At 48.9% G+C, this 16,964-nt stretch overlaps 1 protein-coding gene across 1 annotated transcript in view; it reads left to right on the top strand.

Annotated features, from left to right (window-relative positions):
- The first annotated feature begins 1,290 nt into the window (after positions 1-1,290).
- LOC120847046 overlaps positions 1,291-16,964 on the top strand; it is a 69,739-nt gene continuing 54,065 nt past the window's right edge. The window contains exon 1 of the mRNA XM_042287918.1: positions 1,291-1,423. Within this exon, the coding sequence (XP_042143852.1) occupies positions 1,301-1,423 (123 nt within the window). The 5' untranslated portion in view covers positions 1,291-1,300. The remainder of the gene's footprint in view (positions 1,424-16,964) is intronic.

Below are 16,964 nucleotides of genomic sequence, written 5' to 3'. Positions count from 1 at the left end.
AATCACTACCGGGGCTGATGTATGCAGATGATATAGTGCTAATGGCCGACAACAAAGAAGATTTGCAGAAATTAATGGATATCTGTGGTACAGAGGGAGATAAACTAGGTCTTAAATTTAGTCAAGAAAAATCGGCAGTGATGATTTTTAATGATAAAGATGGTGGCGAGCACAGGATACAAGAGGTCATGTTGGAGGTAGTGGATAAGTACAGGTATCTTGGGGTACGGATAAATAATGGTGTTGAGTATCTAACGGAGCATGAAAAACATGTAGCGATGAAAGGTAGCAGGAATGCAGCCGTCATGAAACATAGGGCTCTGTGGAATTACAGTAGGTATGAAGTGGTGAGGGGGATTTGGAAAGGGGTCATGGTTCCCGGCCTGACCTTAGGCAATGCGGTCCTGTGCATGAGACCAGATATTCAAGCAAAGTTAGAAATTAAACAGCGGGGCGTAGGTAGGCTTGCTTTGGGAGCTCATGGAAATACGCCGAATCAGGGGGTACAAGGCGACATGGGATGGACGTCATTCGAGGGCAGGGAAGCTAGCAGCAAGATAGAATTTGAGGAGCGTTTGAGGGAAATGGAGGAAGAGCAGTGGGCTAGGAAAGTTTTCAGTTATTTGTACATGAGGAATGTAGATACCAAATAGAGAAAGCGAACTAGAAAATTATCAAGCAAATATTTGGGCGGCAGTGGGGGCGCCAACCAGGAATTACGGGTTAAGAAAAGGATAAAAGAAACAGAGAAGGGTCTGTGGGAAACGGGTATGCAGACAAAACCAACACTGGAGACGTACAGAATGTTCAAACAGGAAATTTGCAAAGAAAATATCTACGATAATTCTAGGGGAAGCTCTTTGTTGTTTGAGGCCAGGACAGGAGTATTGCGGACTAAGACGTACCGGGTTAAGTACCAGGAGATGGACACCTTATGTAGTGTGTGTGGGGAGCAGGAGGAAACGGCTGAACACTTAATACTTTTCTGTAAAGGGCTTCACCCAACAGTTAACAGTGACCGGGCGGATTTAATCAAAGCATTGGGTTTTAAAGACAGTGAAGGAAAAATAGACTTTACACGGGTAGAAATAACCAAGCGGAGGTTATCAGACTGGTGGCTAAAATCGAGGCAGGGGTGAGATTTAATCTTGGCATTCAAAACATATAATTAGATTTATAATGTTGGCTAGGTGGCACAAGCCACCGCCCGATTCACAGGGTTTAGCCAGATCCATCCATCCATCCATCCCGCAGAGTAATTGCAAGTAGCTAGGCTAGGTGGCGCCAATGGTTGCAGAATATGTCGCCCAAAAATGGCCGACTCCTTCGCTGGAGCCTAGCTTTGCAACAGTTTTCTTTTGAGGTCAGGTACAAAAAGGGTAAACTGCACACCAACGCGGATGGCTTGAGCCGACGCTCAAAAGTGAGTAGAGAAACTTCTTTACTGAGCGAGCTCATGGATACCAAAATTTTACTTTATTTTGCTAAACAATTGTACCCAAGCTGGGATACAATTGATTTTGGTTTCGTGCCTTTTGTTGCTCTCTTGCGGGTGCCGAGCCCTGGTAGGGGTTTCGTTTTACTTACGATCTTGCTAAGAGCGATTTTCATACCTTTTAGTGCCTGGTGTGTGTTCGAAGGGGTTTGCTAGATGCGCATTTGCAGTGCGGTCTTGGTTCAATTTTATCATCCTCTCAAGATTTTTCGCAAGCTGCCCCAAGCGCTTGGAGATGAGCAGAGAGAATGCCCGGCACTCAAGAAAAGCCGGAGACGGTGATCCACCTCCTTATCGGCACTACTGCGGTCCCTCAAAGGAGTGGCTGCTGACCTCTTCTCTTCGGGACCGACTTCCGGGCGGCGGAGGAACTGTTGCGACGGCCTTCACTGGGGGCTTTAAACTAAAAACAGAACGAAGCCACGAGACCATCTGGAATCGCGGGCCCTCGCAAGGAGAAACACCGGCGTACGTGTGCGTGCCTGTGTGTGTGGGGGTCTGTCGGTATTGAGTTTCAGCAAGAACGTCGCCACCTTACATCAGCCACTGGAGCGCGGCAAGAACGTCGAGGGATTACATCATCTGCCCCTCGCTGAAAGAACACCGGGAAATTGCCTCAGCCGCCCCCGCACTTCGGACACCTCGTGAACACTCGAACACCGGGGAAGGCTCCTCTCTCTCAGAGGGCCTTCTCGCCCTCGAAGGGCTATATAACTTGGGATTGGGGAGCCAGAAATCGCCGACTGCAGACTGCCGATTGCCGATTAATTAGTCGACCATGCTCTTGTATATTCACTGCATATAAAAGTTCTCCTGGAGTACTCTCACTCCAGGCCTGTTTCCTCGGGGCCATGGTAGCAGCGAGCCGCAGCCCCAACTCTTGGTTCCGCGCCTGAGGTCGCGCATCAGATGAACGTACATCGAGCACATACACGGCACACACAAATATCAATACAACGGAGCACCACACTAAACCGAACACTACACCCGTTGATTTTGATTGAAACGTTTATTTAATTTCCATGCCTCTGGTCTATGGAACCTCATGTGGCATGGGGGAAGGGGGAGTGGGAGAGGGGTAGTGATATGATGGTGATAGATTAGACGTACCGTCCGATCCCGGAGGACCGGAGGTAGGAGATGATTGATGCGAAGATGAGATCTCGTTCTGCGGGTGCTGAGGTTCTCGGATGCGTCCATTCCCGAAGGGTCATTGGTCTAAGGTGCGGTGGTAGGGTGTTAATTGCCGCTATCCGTTCTAGTGACGTCCCTTCACAGGACCATACAAGATGGTAGCAAGTCGCAGGGAAACCACAGTGTGGACATCCAGGGTCAGGACCTGTGTCATTCTCATCTGTTGACTTGTATAACTTGGCACGCCAAAAGGGAGTCACCATAGTCCGAGTCTGGAGCCTGTGTAGTGCCACTTGCTCCCATCGTGGAAGCCCGCGAGGGATCGGGTGGGGGTTAGAAGGTAGCAGCGCTGCAAGGCGCGCTTTTCGTGCTCTTTGTTCTTCCTTCTTCTTTTGGGTTAGATCAAAGCCCTCGTCAGGTGGAACGTCCCGTTGAACGGGCGAGGGGACCGGGCCTTGTGAGGGCTGAGTATTTGCCTGTAGCAGTGCCCTCGCGGCCCCGTCCGCCCGCTCGTTCCCTGGAACGCCTGCGTGGCCCGGTATCCACGCGATGGTGATTGTTTGTCGAGCCGCGGCTTGACGAACCAGTTCGCGGATGCGCGCAACTGTAACGTTGCATGTGCTCGACTGCTGTAGTGCACGCATCGCCTCATGGGAGTCGGTGTATATTCGAGTTTCTGTAGTTTCTGCTCGTGGCATGTTCGTGGCTGTTTCAACGGCAAACAAAACTGCCAGAAGTTCCGCCATGCAACTGCTCCGTGTACATGCGGTAAGCTTGTGGTTCGTCTCTTTGCGTGTAGGGGAATGCCAGGCAATCGCAGTGCGGCCGTTGTTGTCTCTCGCCGCGTCCGTGTAGAAGACATCCACGTGCGCGGCAAGCTTGCTGACTTCAGCGCGGTGGATGGCTACTTGTGTAGCACGTCGTCCAGGGTGATCAGGTCCTTGATGACTTGGGAGGGGCTTGATGGGAGTGACTGCCTCTGCATCCCAAGGTGGCGTCGGTGTGGGCATGAGTGGGCCGTCAATTAGGTCGGAACGGCCAATCGAGGCAAGAATAATTCGCCCGTGAGGAGTGCGAGATAGCCGCTGAGCTTGGCTTATCCGCATCTCCTCGGCAATCTCACGGATGGTGTTCATTTGAGCGGTCCTTTCTAGCTGTTCAACCGGTGTGAAGCGGGGGAGCCCTGTAACGACCCGCATGGCCGCTCTCAGCATGGTTACTAGTGTGGTTTCTTGAGTATTTGTAAGGCGGAGGTAGTTCAGTCCGTACACTACCTTCGAGATTAGGAGGGTACGGACGAGTCGCCGGAGGAGATCATCCTGTGCACCCCAGGCCTTGCTCGAGATAGCCTTGAGCAAGTCTAGACCCTCCTTCCACTGCGATTTTACTCTCCGAAGCCAAGTGACTGCACCGCCTTTGTGGTCAAATGGGACCCCGAGGATTTTGACGGAGTTGTTCTGGGCGATGGGGATTCCATCCACCCTCAGTTGGATGTCGGTACGGGCGCTCCTGCGTCGGCTGGGTATAACCATGTACGTAGTCTTCTCCTTAGATAACTCCAACCCTGATCGGATGGCGAAGGTCATGACAACGTCAAGCGCGCTCTGCATGTAGCGTTGTTGGCTATCCGCCCCACCTGCCGTCGTCCACAGGGTGACGTCATCCGCATAAATGGTGAAGCGAATTTGTGGGATGGCTTCAAGGGCGAGAGCCAGGTCAACCATGGCGATGTTGAATAGTAGCGGCGACAAAACCGCCCCCTGTGGAACACCGATATTGTTTGTTCTCCATTGACCTTTAGTTTGTCCGATAGAAACCTGGAACGTGCGATCCTGTAGGAATGTTTTGATGAAATTCAGGAATCGGCCCTGTATACCTCTTTTCTTTGCGGCGGCCACGACTGCGCTGTGTGGTATCGAATCGAATGCCTTCCGTAGGTCAATGGCCACGAGCGTACGCGGTTGGCTTTTAAAAAGCCAGCGCTGGTAGAGATCATGATGTATCATGAGCAGGCTGTCTTGTGCCGAAAGGTGAGGTCTGAAGCCCGTTTGCATGGGATGGAAAGCACCCGTCGATTCAAGAATCCACGTCAGGCGTGTTGTGACCATGCGTTCTAAAACTTTGCAAAGGTTGGACGTCAAGGAGATCGGGCGGAGGTTAGCCACCGCGTGTGGTGTCTTGTCGGGCTTTGGGATAGGGATCACTGTAGACCTCTTCCAGTCGGATGGGAGTTCACCGTTCACCCAAATGGTGTTGAATGTGTCAAGGAGCTCTTTCATGGCATCTTGTGGAAGGTTCCGGAGCGCTGTGATGGTCACACGGTCTGGTCCAGGTGCCGACTTTGCTCGTGCCGCGCCAAGAGCGTCCAGGAGTTCTGCGAGCGTGAAAAGGGCGTCCGCCGGCTGTTCGTGCACGATGGTTTCCCGGGCGTAGACTTCGGCGGCGGGTGGCTCGGGCTGTTGGGGGAAGAAACAATCTCCTGCCTCTTCCGCAAGCTGCTCTTCCGTGATGTCAAGGCGGAGCGCCAGATTGCTTCCGGTGTTGCACATTTTTGTTTTCCCGGCAAGCCCTTTGTAGGCTTGCCACAGCTTGCGGTAGCCTGTCCGTTCGTTAAAGGAGTCGCACAGGCTACGCCAGATAGTGCGGCGGAGCTCGATTGTGTATTTTTTGGCCTTTGCTGTCGTGCGATTTAGGCGGATCTTATTCCTTAGGGATCTCCTGGCTCTGTAGCGCTGGAGAGCCTCCAGTCTCCTGTCCCACAGCTTGATCAGGTGCAAGTCGGGAGGTGGTGTGTCTTCCTTGACGTTGTATTCCGCACGGGACTCCCGAAGGGCTCGCTGAATCCGGTCTGCGAATGGGACGTTGGCAAGACGGCTCATTGCGGTGCCGAAGTTGTCCCACTTTGTGAAAGTGACTCGACGCCTGGGCGAGGAGCTGATGGGGAGCTTTATGCGTATAGGGAGGTGGTCACTGCCCCATGGATCAGTCTGGACTTGCCATTGCGCCTGTAGACGTGGAGAGGCCCAAGTGAGGTCGGGAGACGTGTCTTTTTGGCTGGCGACTTGGGCCAGCCGTGTTGGAGTGTCAGGGTCGTTGCATAGATGAAGCCCAGCTGCGAGGCATGCTCTCTTGATGTGCTTTCCCCTGGCGTTTTTGTTCGGGTATCCCCACGCGGTATGTCGGGCGTTGAAGTCTCCAGCTAGGATGGTATGCTTGTTCTGTTCTACCAAGCCCTTTATCCAATTGACCTCGTTCGAGTCCCCGCACGGTCTTATGTATGTGTTATGTATGTTGATGGATGTGTCTCCAAACTTGACCCGCGTGGAGACGACTTCGCGGTCATCAGAACATGACGCCTCGGAATTCAATTTTGCCTGCTTGTGCTTTTTCTTTATAAGTGTAACTACAATACCGAAATTTGATGTCTGTCTTTGTATACTGGGGTTAATGTAAGTGTTGTATCCCCTAATTTTAAGATTCCTGACGTTAGCCTCCTGAAGAAGAATAACGTCAGGTGCCTTGTTGCTAAGTATTGACAGACGCGTTTTGAATTCATGAATTTTCTGTTGTAAGCCACCGCAGTTCCATTGCAGGATCCATGGTTGCGGGTTCACTCGAAGCTTGTTGCGCTTGTGGATGTGTTTTGCCCCTCGGGTGTTTGTATGTGTATGAGAATTACTATCCGTCACTGCGAGTGCCTATGAGTTTGTGGATAGCCGCCGTGAGCTCGGACAGCTGTTTTTCAACTCGCGCAAATCCCGCGTATTGAAGCTGTAGGATTTGCGTCGGCATGTCCATATGTTGGGGTGGATGCGTCAATAATGAAGTGGGTTGGAATGCTCCCATTGTCACTGCTGCATACGACACGCCGGCATCTTGGCTCACCGGTACAGCGGCAGGTGGTAGGGGCTTGGGCTTTTTGCTTCTTTCCTCCGTTCTCGTAGTTTTCTTCGGGGTGCGCCGCGGTGGGATTGCGCGCTTTGGACATTCATTGCTCGTGGCCACGTGGGCCCCATCACAGTTTGCGCACTTTGGATCTTTCGTGCACTCCTCCATACCATCATGCTGGGAGCCGCACGTTCCACAGCGCTGACCTTTCCGTGGGCACACGTCCATTTTGTGGCCAATTGCATGGCATTGAAAGCAGACTAGCGGTCTCGGGCGGTACTCACGAACGGCGAGAACCTCGTGCATGTACGCCACCCGTTTAGGACAAGTTTTGTCCTGAAATGTCACGAGTATAACGTTTCCCTTCTTCCCCAAGGGGCGCGCTGCTACCACCTTCTGGGTTCTGCACACGATATCCTCCAGAAGTTGTGCAGGAGATACCTCATTACCTTGACCACGTAGGTACACAACACCGCGGCACTCGTTTCCGGAGAGGGCCTTGTATGGTTGGAATGTGCTGTCTTCGTCCCCCTTGCGGATTTCCTTTATTGTCATGAGCTTTGCGGTGATGTTAGGGTCCCTGGTGGTGATGGACAAGGCATTCGCTTTCTCATTCCGGTGGACACTGTAGTCCGCTTGAGCGTGGATGCCGGCATGCTGGATTGCATCGCGGATTTCTTTTCCATGCACCAACTTCTTTCTTTCCCACGGAGCGAAGCACCCCAGTTTGTACCGGAAGCGGCCCCGGTGTAGATTTGTCGTCTTTTTCCGTTGCTTGTGGGCTTCGTTTTCTTATCTGCGAGGTAGCGCCTGGGAGCGGCCATTCTTGGTCGTCGTCTGTCTGGGAGACCGACGTCGCAGTTAGCGGTACCGATGGTACGGATTGACCCGGCGTGGGTCCTTGGGACGTGCTGTACGTCGACGCGCCAGCTTGAGAAGCCCAGCCGTCTTCTTGCGGCTTCGGGTTTGCCGATGGGAAGCAGCCATCATCTTCCATTTGTTGTACTCCTTGATAGGACTCTGCCTCGCGGTCCCCAGTAGTTGGTCTCATGGGCGACCGTGACCTATCGTTATTTCGTTTAGACCGTGGGTACTGCCTTGGGTCTCTCTGTTTATGCTGGGGCGGGTCATTCAGGACTTCTTGTGGTAGCGGCACAAATCGAGCAACAAATTGTTGCAGAGCTTCCAGGATTGCCGGTTGGCGTTCAATCACTCCTGCCAGAACTTCAAAAAGTTGGCTCACCTCCGGCGGTGGTAATCTTTGGTGGGTCTGAAGGCCGGCGGACTGGGTCTCCTGCAGCTGACCTGTGCCATCTTTCCTGCCAACTTCTATTTGGCCCAATTTGCAAACGGTTTCTTGGGTCGGCGTGTTCTGGATGCCTTCCGTTATTGGGCCCGATGTGGCCGTGGTTGTCTCTGTATTGGCAGCTCGAGTGTTTGTGTCTCCCATTTCAGGTGATAGGCTTAGCGCGCTGTTCATGACACCATGTTCGAACATCACTGAAGTCGTCCCTCCCGGGTCAAACATTGGCGGTCGGAGGGTGACGGGAGGCCCTCGTTGGTCCATGATGCCCTTTCGGGCGCGAAGGTCCCTTAATTTGGGCGCTGCGAATAGCTCTCGGCGGAGGTAAGAAAAACAAGTCTTACAGATCAAGCGCTTCGTCGTCCTCCCACTACACCCGTGCTCTGCGTTTCCGTCTTTTATACTGGTCGTTTTGAACGTACGGAACTTTTCGGTGACTCCCTAAGCAATAAAATATATTCCCAGCATGTTGATTTTTTCCCAGCAATGCCATACCCCTGAGAGTATTTTAAATGGCTCAGGGGATGAATCTCTTATTAAAAAGTAAACGCTCGATCATGCCGTAATTATTTGAAACCCAATAAATCAAGCTGCTCCAATGCGGTCCGAAGCCATGAGTTTGTTTCCCCACACGGCACGTCGTAGCCTGTATTTCTATTGGTTTTTCTATTTGTGCTGTTCGCGCAAAGCTGCATTTGCCGTCTTAAATTAATCTCTGTAGAGCGGATATTCACCACTCAGCTGGAAGTGATGCTTCACGGGCTGAGAAATCGCTTTTCCATCAACTTGAATGCAGTCAAAGCTGCGACTAGCGGCAGGTACGGAGCTACGCCGTGGCTAGAGCACTATATAGAGTAGCGCAATCCTTTGAACCCCGTGTTTTGCCGACAACATGGCCGACAGAGTGACTCGGCGCGAGTCACGTGGTATTCAGGGTTCCAGGAGGCGGCCCGCCCTATGGGAGAATACATGGAGATCGACACAACATGGCTGATTAAAAAATAAACGGCGAGTTCACACTTTTCAAAACTAGTCTGTCGTGAAGTTAGTAAAGCACTAAACATTTTATCAAAGTTTTAATAATATCGGATGCGTGTGCAAATTTTGAGAAGGCAATTTCCAAGGCAATGGTGTCTGAAGCAGACGATTTTTGCTCGCAGCGGAGATGGCCTTTTCGGGTTGGCCGGAGCGGGTCACGTGAATGGTGTGACGTCGCCGTGTCGTCTGCTGCATGATGCCGCTCAGGCAATTTTTGTAAAAAAGTCACGTCCTTGCGGGACACAAAACTTAACGCAAATTATTCTAAAATGTTTCATTATTATGTCAAAAACAATTGCCATTCCGTACAACCCCACAATACTGAAGAAACAACGATTTTCTCACGTTCTCCCTGCATTTCTGACCGCAGTTGGAACCTCCGGGCGTTCGCCGCTAGTCGCCGAGAGGCGGCGTTCTGGATTGCGCTACGTGCTCTAGCCGTGGCGAGCTTGAAAACTTCTAGCGCTCATCCCAGCGCGCCACTTGGAGGGCAGTTTCTCCAGGAACCGTAGTATATTTAAACAGCAAAATAAAGGGTAGCTTTTTTTTCCGATTTTACCTACTATTGTTTTTTAATGCTAAAATTAAAGGGATACGGAATCGAAACTTGAAATATAGAGAAAACATTAAGAAATGAGTTCAATATGATCAGCTACGCCTGTAATGAATAATCGCACCGTCGTATTTTGAGCAGATGGCTATATTTTATGCTCTAAATGCCGCGATTTTGGCGAGCGCTTCAAAATCAGCCATGGAGGAGCGCGATGCATCTCGGGAGATCCGGCAGACGTCTTGACGTCATCATGCCTCGGACGACCAAGCGTACCGTAGTGACGAGTTTTGCCACTTGGAGGCGTCAACGCGTTACAATCTCGCTTTGTCGAAGTACCCAAGGGCTGTAGAGATCGCGGGGCCAGCACGCGCACCAAACCTGAGAACAACCGAAGCACGCATTTGCACGTCGCGCGAGAGCTGAAACCAAGGTGGCTCACTTCGTTTTGGCTCTTTCCACCAAGACGCCTCGGTATTGCGTTCAGGCCTAGGCAATCTATACCAGTGAGCGGACATACCGCTGCGGCGCTGCTTTCAGAGGCATGTTGTCGTCACGACATTCCATTGAAGCTTCATAACCAACTACCAGGTGGTTTTTGATTATCGTTTAATTCACTTTAAAATATGTTTTCTTGCGTTTTCTAGCGCAATATTTATGTTTCTGTGGTTGTGCTGCTACCTGCGTCGTGTTGAAGCAAAGAAATGAGCTCCAGAATTTGGTTTCCGTACCCCTTTAAACACAGTAAATATACGTACTTTCCGTCACGATTTCGTACTGTTGTCCTTTCCCGAGAGCGCAATCGCTGTTGGGGACGAGACAACCGACTGTTACATTGGCCACTGTACGATAGGAGCTTACCGTTCAGACCAGCGTTCCAACATGACTATCCGCACGTTGATCGATTGCACGTAATCCCTCATGTGGTATTAAACGTTTTAATGTAAAGCGGAATGTCAACCTGCGACACCCCGCCCCCTCCGATCACGGCCCGACCAGCGGCATCAATGCCCGACAGTTTACGATCTCATCTTCTTGTTACACCACTGATACGCGAACACACGGTCACATCGGCGATAATTCCAGTCTTCTGTTTACAACCCACGACACTGCCATCACGATGTTGCAGCTACGTTGTTGACACGCACAAATACAGAACCACGTTGAACGCCGGTTGCACTCGGCATCGGAAAACAGAACCGAACTCAGCACGGAAGGCACCCAGGCAGCCGGCAGCAAAACCTGCATGTCTTGGACGCAGTTCCTGCGGTTTCCGTAACGTCGAAAACGTCGACACAGTTCCGCTTGGTTTCGCTACCGTAGTTCCGTGCCGGTGTAGGACGCCGATCTCACTACCCCTCTGCTTCGACTACGGTAGTGGTTATGGCATAGAGTTATTATAATGTACGCTAGAGGTTCAACTGGCGCTAGTGTGCTGCTGCAAATTGAAGCAGACAGCAACCAGTCCGAAATTGACTTCCGGTAATACATTTCTATGGAGAAAAGTGAGTGCATTTGCTCTCTGCGCTCGAGTATAAGAGCAAATATCACGACTAATTCGTACGCACTGGGCACATTAGAACATTTCTCAGTCACGCAGACGGAATAATTGGTCAGTTACGGCGTTTTTATTTTAAATTCGTGGCATAAAAAACGGTGCTAAAACTGCTTCGTACATGTATTTATATCCACTGTCGGACACTGTTAGCGCGAACACGGCATCGGCGATTTCTAGCTTGGGGGATATACGTGCCAAACGAACGAAAGACATCTGACTATGAGAGACGGTAAGAACTACGCGGTAACACTGAATAAGTGACTCCTTGTGCATGCAGACGATCAAAATAAATTGAAAGCCACGTAATATAGTCTGATTTCCAATAAATAAGTACTGCTAGTTTTACTCTTTCTGCTCATGAATATGTGCGAAGATGCTTGTTCTGGGTTCCAATCATCACCCGCACGCTCCAAATCTTTGCAGAAGAAGGGAGAAGCCAGAAAACAGGTGCCCGATAAAAACTGCTTGACATAGAAAATAATAAAAATACACACCTTTTGTAGCCCACGTACTTTATTTTTTACATTCGAATGTTTTTTTTAACCGATCGTAAAGATGCGCACGACGGAGTCATTTTCATATAATGACACGACGGGCATATTAGCGATATATGACCGGCACCAGAATGCTAGCTAACCCTGAACACATTCTACATTCCTTTCGATCGTTATTTCGCTTGGAATCGCTGCTCGTTTTTACATACCTGTCATGGTACAGAGGTTTGGGCCTGAAATACACCGAATTTTGACATCGTTCAGTGGTAAAGAAAAATGCCGTAACTAAAGCATTTACACTTTCATAATGTTAATAAAGGTACACACTATACAGTACAACCGAAATAACACAAGTTATTTATGTTATTTTCCGGCGAAGAGACAAAATGTGCGCGTGTTTCCCCATAGGAATGCACAGGAGCACTGCAAAAGTAGACTGGTTGCTGTCTGCTTCAATTTGCCTCCCGGAAGTCGCATAGACACTAGCGCCAGTTGAACCTCTAGCGTACATTGTAATAACTCTATGGGTTATGGGTAGGGGTGTCGCGAACTTTTGTCGAACCCGATTTTTAGGTCGAACTTTCGGGGTTCGACTAGGTCGAACCGGTTCGACGAACCTTCGAACTTTTCACCAATTTCGACCGGTTCGACTTTGTGGACAGTGTGGCCAGACCTTGATACAAGCATGTCTAGGTTTAGAAAATTTATTTTTATAAAAAGGTTTTTTTTTTATTTTATAAACAATTGCAATTAAAATAAACTAATTCTAATCACTAAAGAAGTTAATAACTTAATGGTTTTGTACTGTATTAACTGAAATAACCAATCAGCGCTGTCCTTTATTAATCCCTGAGCCATCACCATCCAATCCGAAGCCAACTGGCCAGCCTGTCGCGCATGCGCGCACGAGTCGAACCTCAATACAGGGTTCGTCGAATTTCGACTAAAAGTTCGAAAAAGTCGAACCTGGTCGAACTCGAACCTCGGCCGGTTCGCGACACCCCTAGTTATGGGGGTTATGGCGTACGCCAAAATCAATACCGTAGTCATTTCGGCGTACGCCATAGTCAATACCGTAGTCTTTTTCGCATACCCCAAACACACTACCCTTACGCCAAATTCAATACCTTCAATAACGTCGGTTCAGCAGGGGTTGAGCTCTGCATTCCGCTAAAACTGGCGGAAGTAACTTTCTGCGGCAAAGTACTCTGATTGTTTGTTGTTTGTATGAGCAGCGGAACGCGCGCGGCAGGCGTTGTTAATTTTGATTAGCGTTGATACGGCTGACGGCGCACAAAGCTGAAGGGCACAAGCAAGGAAGCTTGGAGTGATTCTGTGTCGATGTGATTTGACGTCGCTTCTCTTTGTTTCTTCAATCATGGTGCAAATGCAGGTGCCCGACTCCCGAACGATTCGAAGGCAAGAGTGGTAGCCCGCCTATCCGCTGGTCTTTCAATCGCATCCACTGTCGTCATTTTGGGCACAGCGGAAGAAAATAAGACGTTCACTATTTTAAATGGCGTGCGATCGGCCTGTCTAGGTTCTGGCAATACCGTTTCAGGCTGTAGATGAGAAAATTTAGCCACTACAGTACGACTGCTAGCCCGGGGTCTGTGCCTCACAACAGATCGAAACGGGTAGGGGTGGGGATCCCTGGCAGCGGGACCTTTCGCCGTACGAGCTGCGGTGCGCTAACACACCCGACCTCCGATACCCCCTTGGGTCACAGCGCTTGCTGAAAGAAGTTTGGATCGTTTTACGCAGATTTTGCAGTGCGTAGGTGAGACGCACAACAGCTACGTACTACGTCCTAGATGCCCAAACTGAGGCTCGCTACTTGTGCGCGGCTCTCGTGATCTGGGGAACAGTATGCTCGCCATGAAAATGTTGCAGTGAGAAGTACGGAAAAGTAATATTATAAAAGTAGAGTATTTAAAACTGGTTTGCATTGTCACTGAACATATGAAAATAAAACTGATTAGGAATGCCTATCAGATCGAGTGGGAATGTGATATGATGTGCTCAAGTTATCTGTGAAGTTGCGTCGGCACAGGAATTCAAACTTGTTGGCCCCACCCCCGCTCCTCAATTCTTCCAATGTTACTGGCAGTTTTTTTATTATTATTAATATTATTGTAACTTCAAAAGTCCCAGCAGGGGCATTACATAAGGAGCGGGGGGGGGGGGGGAGTACATGAAAAATACAAAAGATCAACATATGAACAGACAGGTGGCTGACACCTACAGGGCTGGTGAGTAATATAAACAGTGAGAACAAGTGTGTGTGAAATAAAACTGGTACATAAATACACTAGCTAAAAGAGTAATCGAAGCATTGCGGAACAAGACGGGGTCACCTATTGCCGGGCAGAACCAGGGTAATCACCGACTCACACCAAGCATACCGGAGCTTCCAGTCGGGCTCGGTGTCCTGAAAAGCGCTGCAGGTGCTCAAAAACAAAAGACCCCCAAGGAGCCCATAGAATTTAAATGGGTACCTGCCCACTTCGTGGTAGAGGGCAACAAACTTGCTCACCAGCAGGCCTGCGCGCTGACTTACCGGGCCACAGCCATCGAAGAGGTGCAGGACCAACCCATGGTGACCTAAAAGAAAATGCTAGTCACACTCTACTGCAAGGAAAGGTGAAGACTACCAGCCCCGCATCCTAAGTTAACGCTGGAGGAACAGGTAGCGTATAGGCAAATTCAGTCAGGGTCCTTCCCTCACCTCCTTTTACTCAGTTGCATATGTTCCCCACTCAATACAGTGGGAACTGCCCAGTGTGCCAAGAGATAGGAACCCTCCGTCACTACATAGGTGAGTGTAGATTCAACCAAGACCACCCACTACCCCCACCATTCCCCCTGTAGAGCGATGGGAGAACTTGCGTGTGACCTTTCAGTTGGCCAGAGCGACGCAGGGAGCTCAAGGTCACATGACACTCTCTCAACGCTGGATTGGCTGGGATAGCTCCTAGCATCCGCTGTGCTCGGACTGAAGGTGAAACGGAGTATAGGCAATACTGCTGTAATAACTAAGAAAATATGAATGTGAGGAATTCACTACATATTACTTTGGTGTTGCTAAGAATTTTGGGGCTAATATTGTCTGGACCACAAGATGATGAGAGTTTTAAACCTATAAGTCAAAGTATTCTGGAAGCAGAAATGTTAGTGTCAATGGGGGCCATGGGCTCAAAACCAGAGCAAGGCAAACTATATAGGTATATGATCAACGCTTTCGTTTGATAGTATTAAAGAGAAATATTTGTTTAAAGCTGTAGCGCAATGTGGCTCACACACGGCATCTACATTTTCATTCTTTAGTCGGATAGAGTCAGTATTATCTCTGGGTGAAAATACCTTCCAGAACTTCTGGGGGTTACTTTGCAGAATTCTTTGGCAGGCCTAAAAAAAATAACTTTTTTTTCGTCAACCTTACGCTCTGTACAAGATTTGAGACATGAAAAATATTTGTCCCAGACTTTGTTATTATTTACTTTTTTAGCTCTTTTATACATGCGCTTCTTTTTGTTATTTATAATGATTGTAAAGTTTTATATTGTACCAGGGGTTATGCCCGTCGCTCTGTACAATAACATTCGGAACAAATTGCTAAGTTAAAATATTAAGTTTGTTTTTAAATAGTAACCAGTTTTCTTCCACCGATCTTGAACGAAGGTTTTCGACATACGACTGATAGAACGATGACACGTTCCGATTTATGGTGTCGTAGTAATCACCTTTGTTATAGCTCACGAATTGTTTGAACAGTTGGGCTCAGCGTCGGCACAGGGATAGATAACTCGATGATCAAGATGCCGTGGTCATTTAAGCCAGCAACACAGTTGACAGTTTTTATTATTTCTGGTGTGCTTGTAAGGGTATGGTCAAGAATATTGTCGCCACGGGTGGGTTGTTCAACAACTGGGGTGAGGTCAAAATTGAAACATGAAAGAGTCTCACGCAGCATTCGAGCTGCTCGTGGTAAGATGAACCTAGTCGATGTTTGGAAAATTTAAGTCGTCAGAGATAGCAAAGTCTCCTTTTGGGTAAAGACTCTAAATGTCGAGCAGTATGGTGTGCAAAGTGTCGCAGTGCTCAGAACCATTGTTCGGTGCCCGACAATACGATGGGCAGGAGATCAAACTATAAGGGGTACTTTATTTGAACTTGTCCCCACGGTTCGGTGTTTACTACCACAGCATAACAAAGAAATTGAACCTAGTCATCAGTCGTGGGCACGTTAACAGCAAAAAGTAACAGTGTTACAGTTACAGTTACCTAGGGGGGAAAAGTAACACTGTTACAGTGACAGTCACCGGCTTCAAAAAGTAAAATGTTACAGTTACTGCAAAAAGAGTAACGCCGTTACTTTCTCGTCACAGTACAAAAATTGGACTTAAGAAATCAGAAACCAAAACAATATTATTTTATTTGTTACACTATACAGTAAGAAGAAAGGTAAACTGAGAAATTAGAAAAATTTAAACCCAAAGGGTGTTTCTTTTTTTTTGCGTGATTCGCCATTTCAGCATTTGTGCTGAAATGTGCATAATTTATTTGCAATAATTGATAAGCCAATGCTTTTGATGAGCGACATCGAAGATGACGCTCCAAAGGCCGCTTTTTATACGACCAAAGCGCTGGTAAGAGCGAAGCACTCGTATCCAGACCGTGCATGACAAGCAGTCTTGGGCAGTAACTATAGCTACTAGTAATGCGTTACTGGTAACTAGAGTTACTTTTTGGTAACGAGTTACTCTTTACTGCTGGTAACTTGTAACTGCAAGACTGTTTCTTTTGTATTGGGTAACTGTAACTGTAACTCCACACATTAAACAAACAAAAAATTGTCTGGTTTAGCACACGACTGAGAATCGAGTCAGCACGAAACCGGGAGATAAAGGAAGCAGCACCCACGGTGGTAGGGGCGGCGAACAATGTCCGTTTCACCGACTTTGTCTCACTCTTCTCATGTGGGGACCATCTGTAGGTGTCGGTGCTCGTGCAATATGTCTCTGAGTGTTCCGTCTGGGCTGTGTGTGCACTGTGCACCCCCCTCTCCCTTCGCCTTTGTAGGATATGCGCTGTCATTTTTACACCCAGCGGGTCACCGTCTCCTCTTCCCTATTAGTTTTCAAGGAAGCCGTCGCCACATTGTGCAGAAAGCCGGCGCTTGTTTCACTTATTTGTTCTCTTCAGAGCCGCTCGAGTAAACACGAAGGCAGGTTCAAATGAAATTGCCTTTTTCGTTGATAACCTCAAGAAACACCTCAATGATTGGACGCTTTGTTGTGGAACCACAGATGGCTTTTTGGACAGAGACCCCGCAGTGGTCGTCGTACATTCTCGTTGAGCACCAGAAGGCCTCACTTTGTCTCCTTTCCTGTATATTCTTTCGAAACTGTTTGACCCGCTACGTTCAGGCCTGCTTCCGAGTATATCCTGTGAGGTAATTATGCCATCATCCGTGTCCTGAGTCGTTTCGGGGTCAGAAATAA

Source organism: Ixodes scapularis, unplaced genomic scaffold (genome assembly GCF_016920785.2).
Source record: "Ixodes scapularis isolate PalLabHiFi unplaced genomic scaffold, ASM1692078v2 ptg000597l_1___fragment_1__unscaffolded, whole genome shotgun sequence".
NCBI lineage: Eukaryota > Metazoa > Arthropoda > Arachnida > Ixodida > Ixodidae > Ixodes > Ixodes scapularis.
Note: the sequence above shows the minus strand (reverse complement) of the source record. Positions and strands in the feature narration are given on the sequence as shown.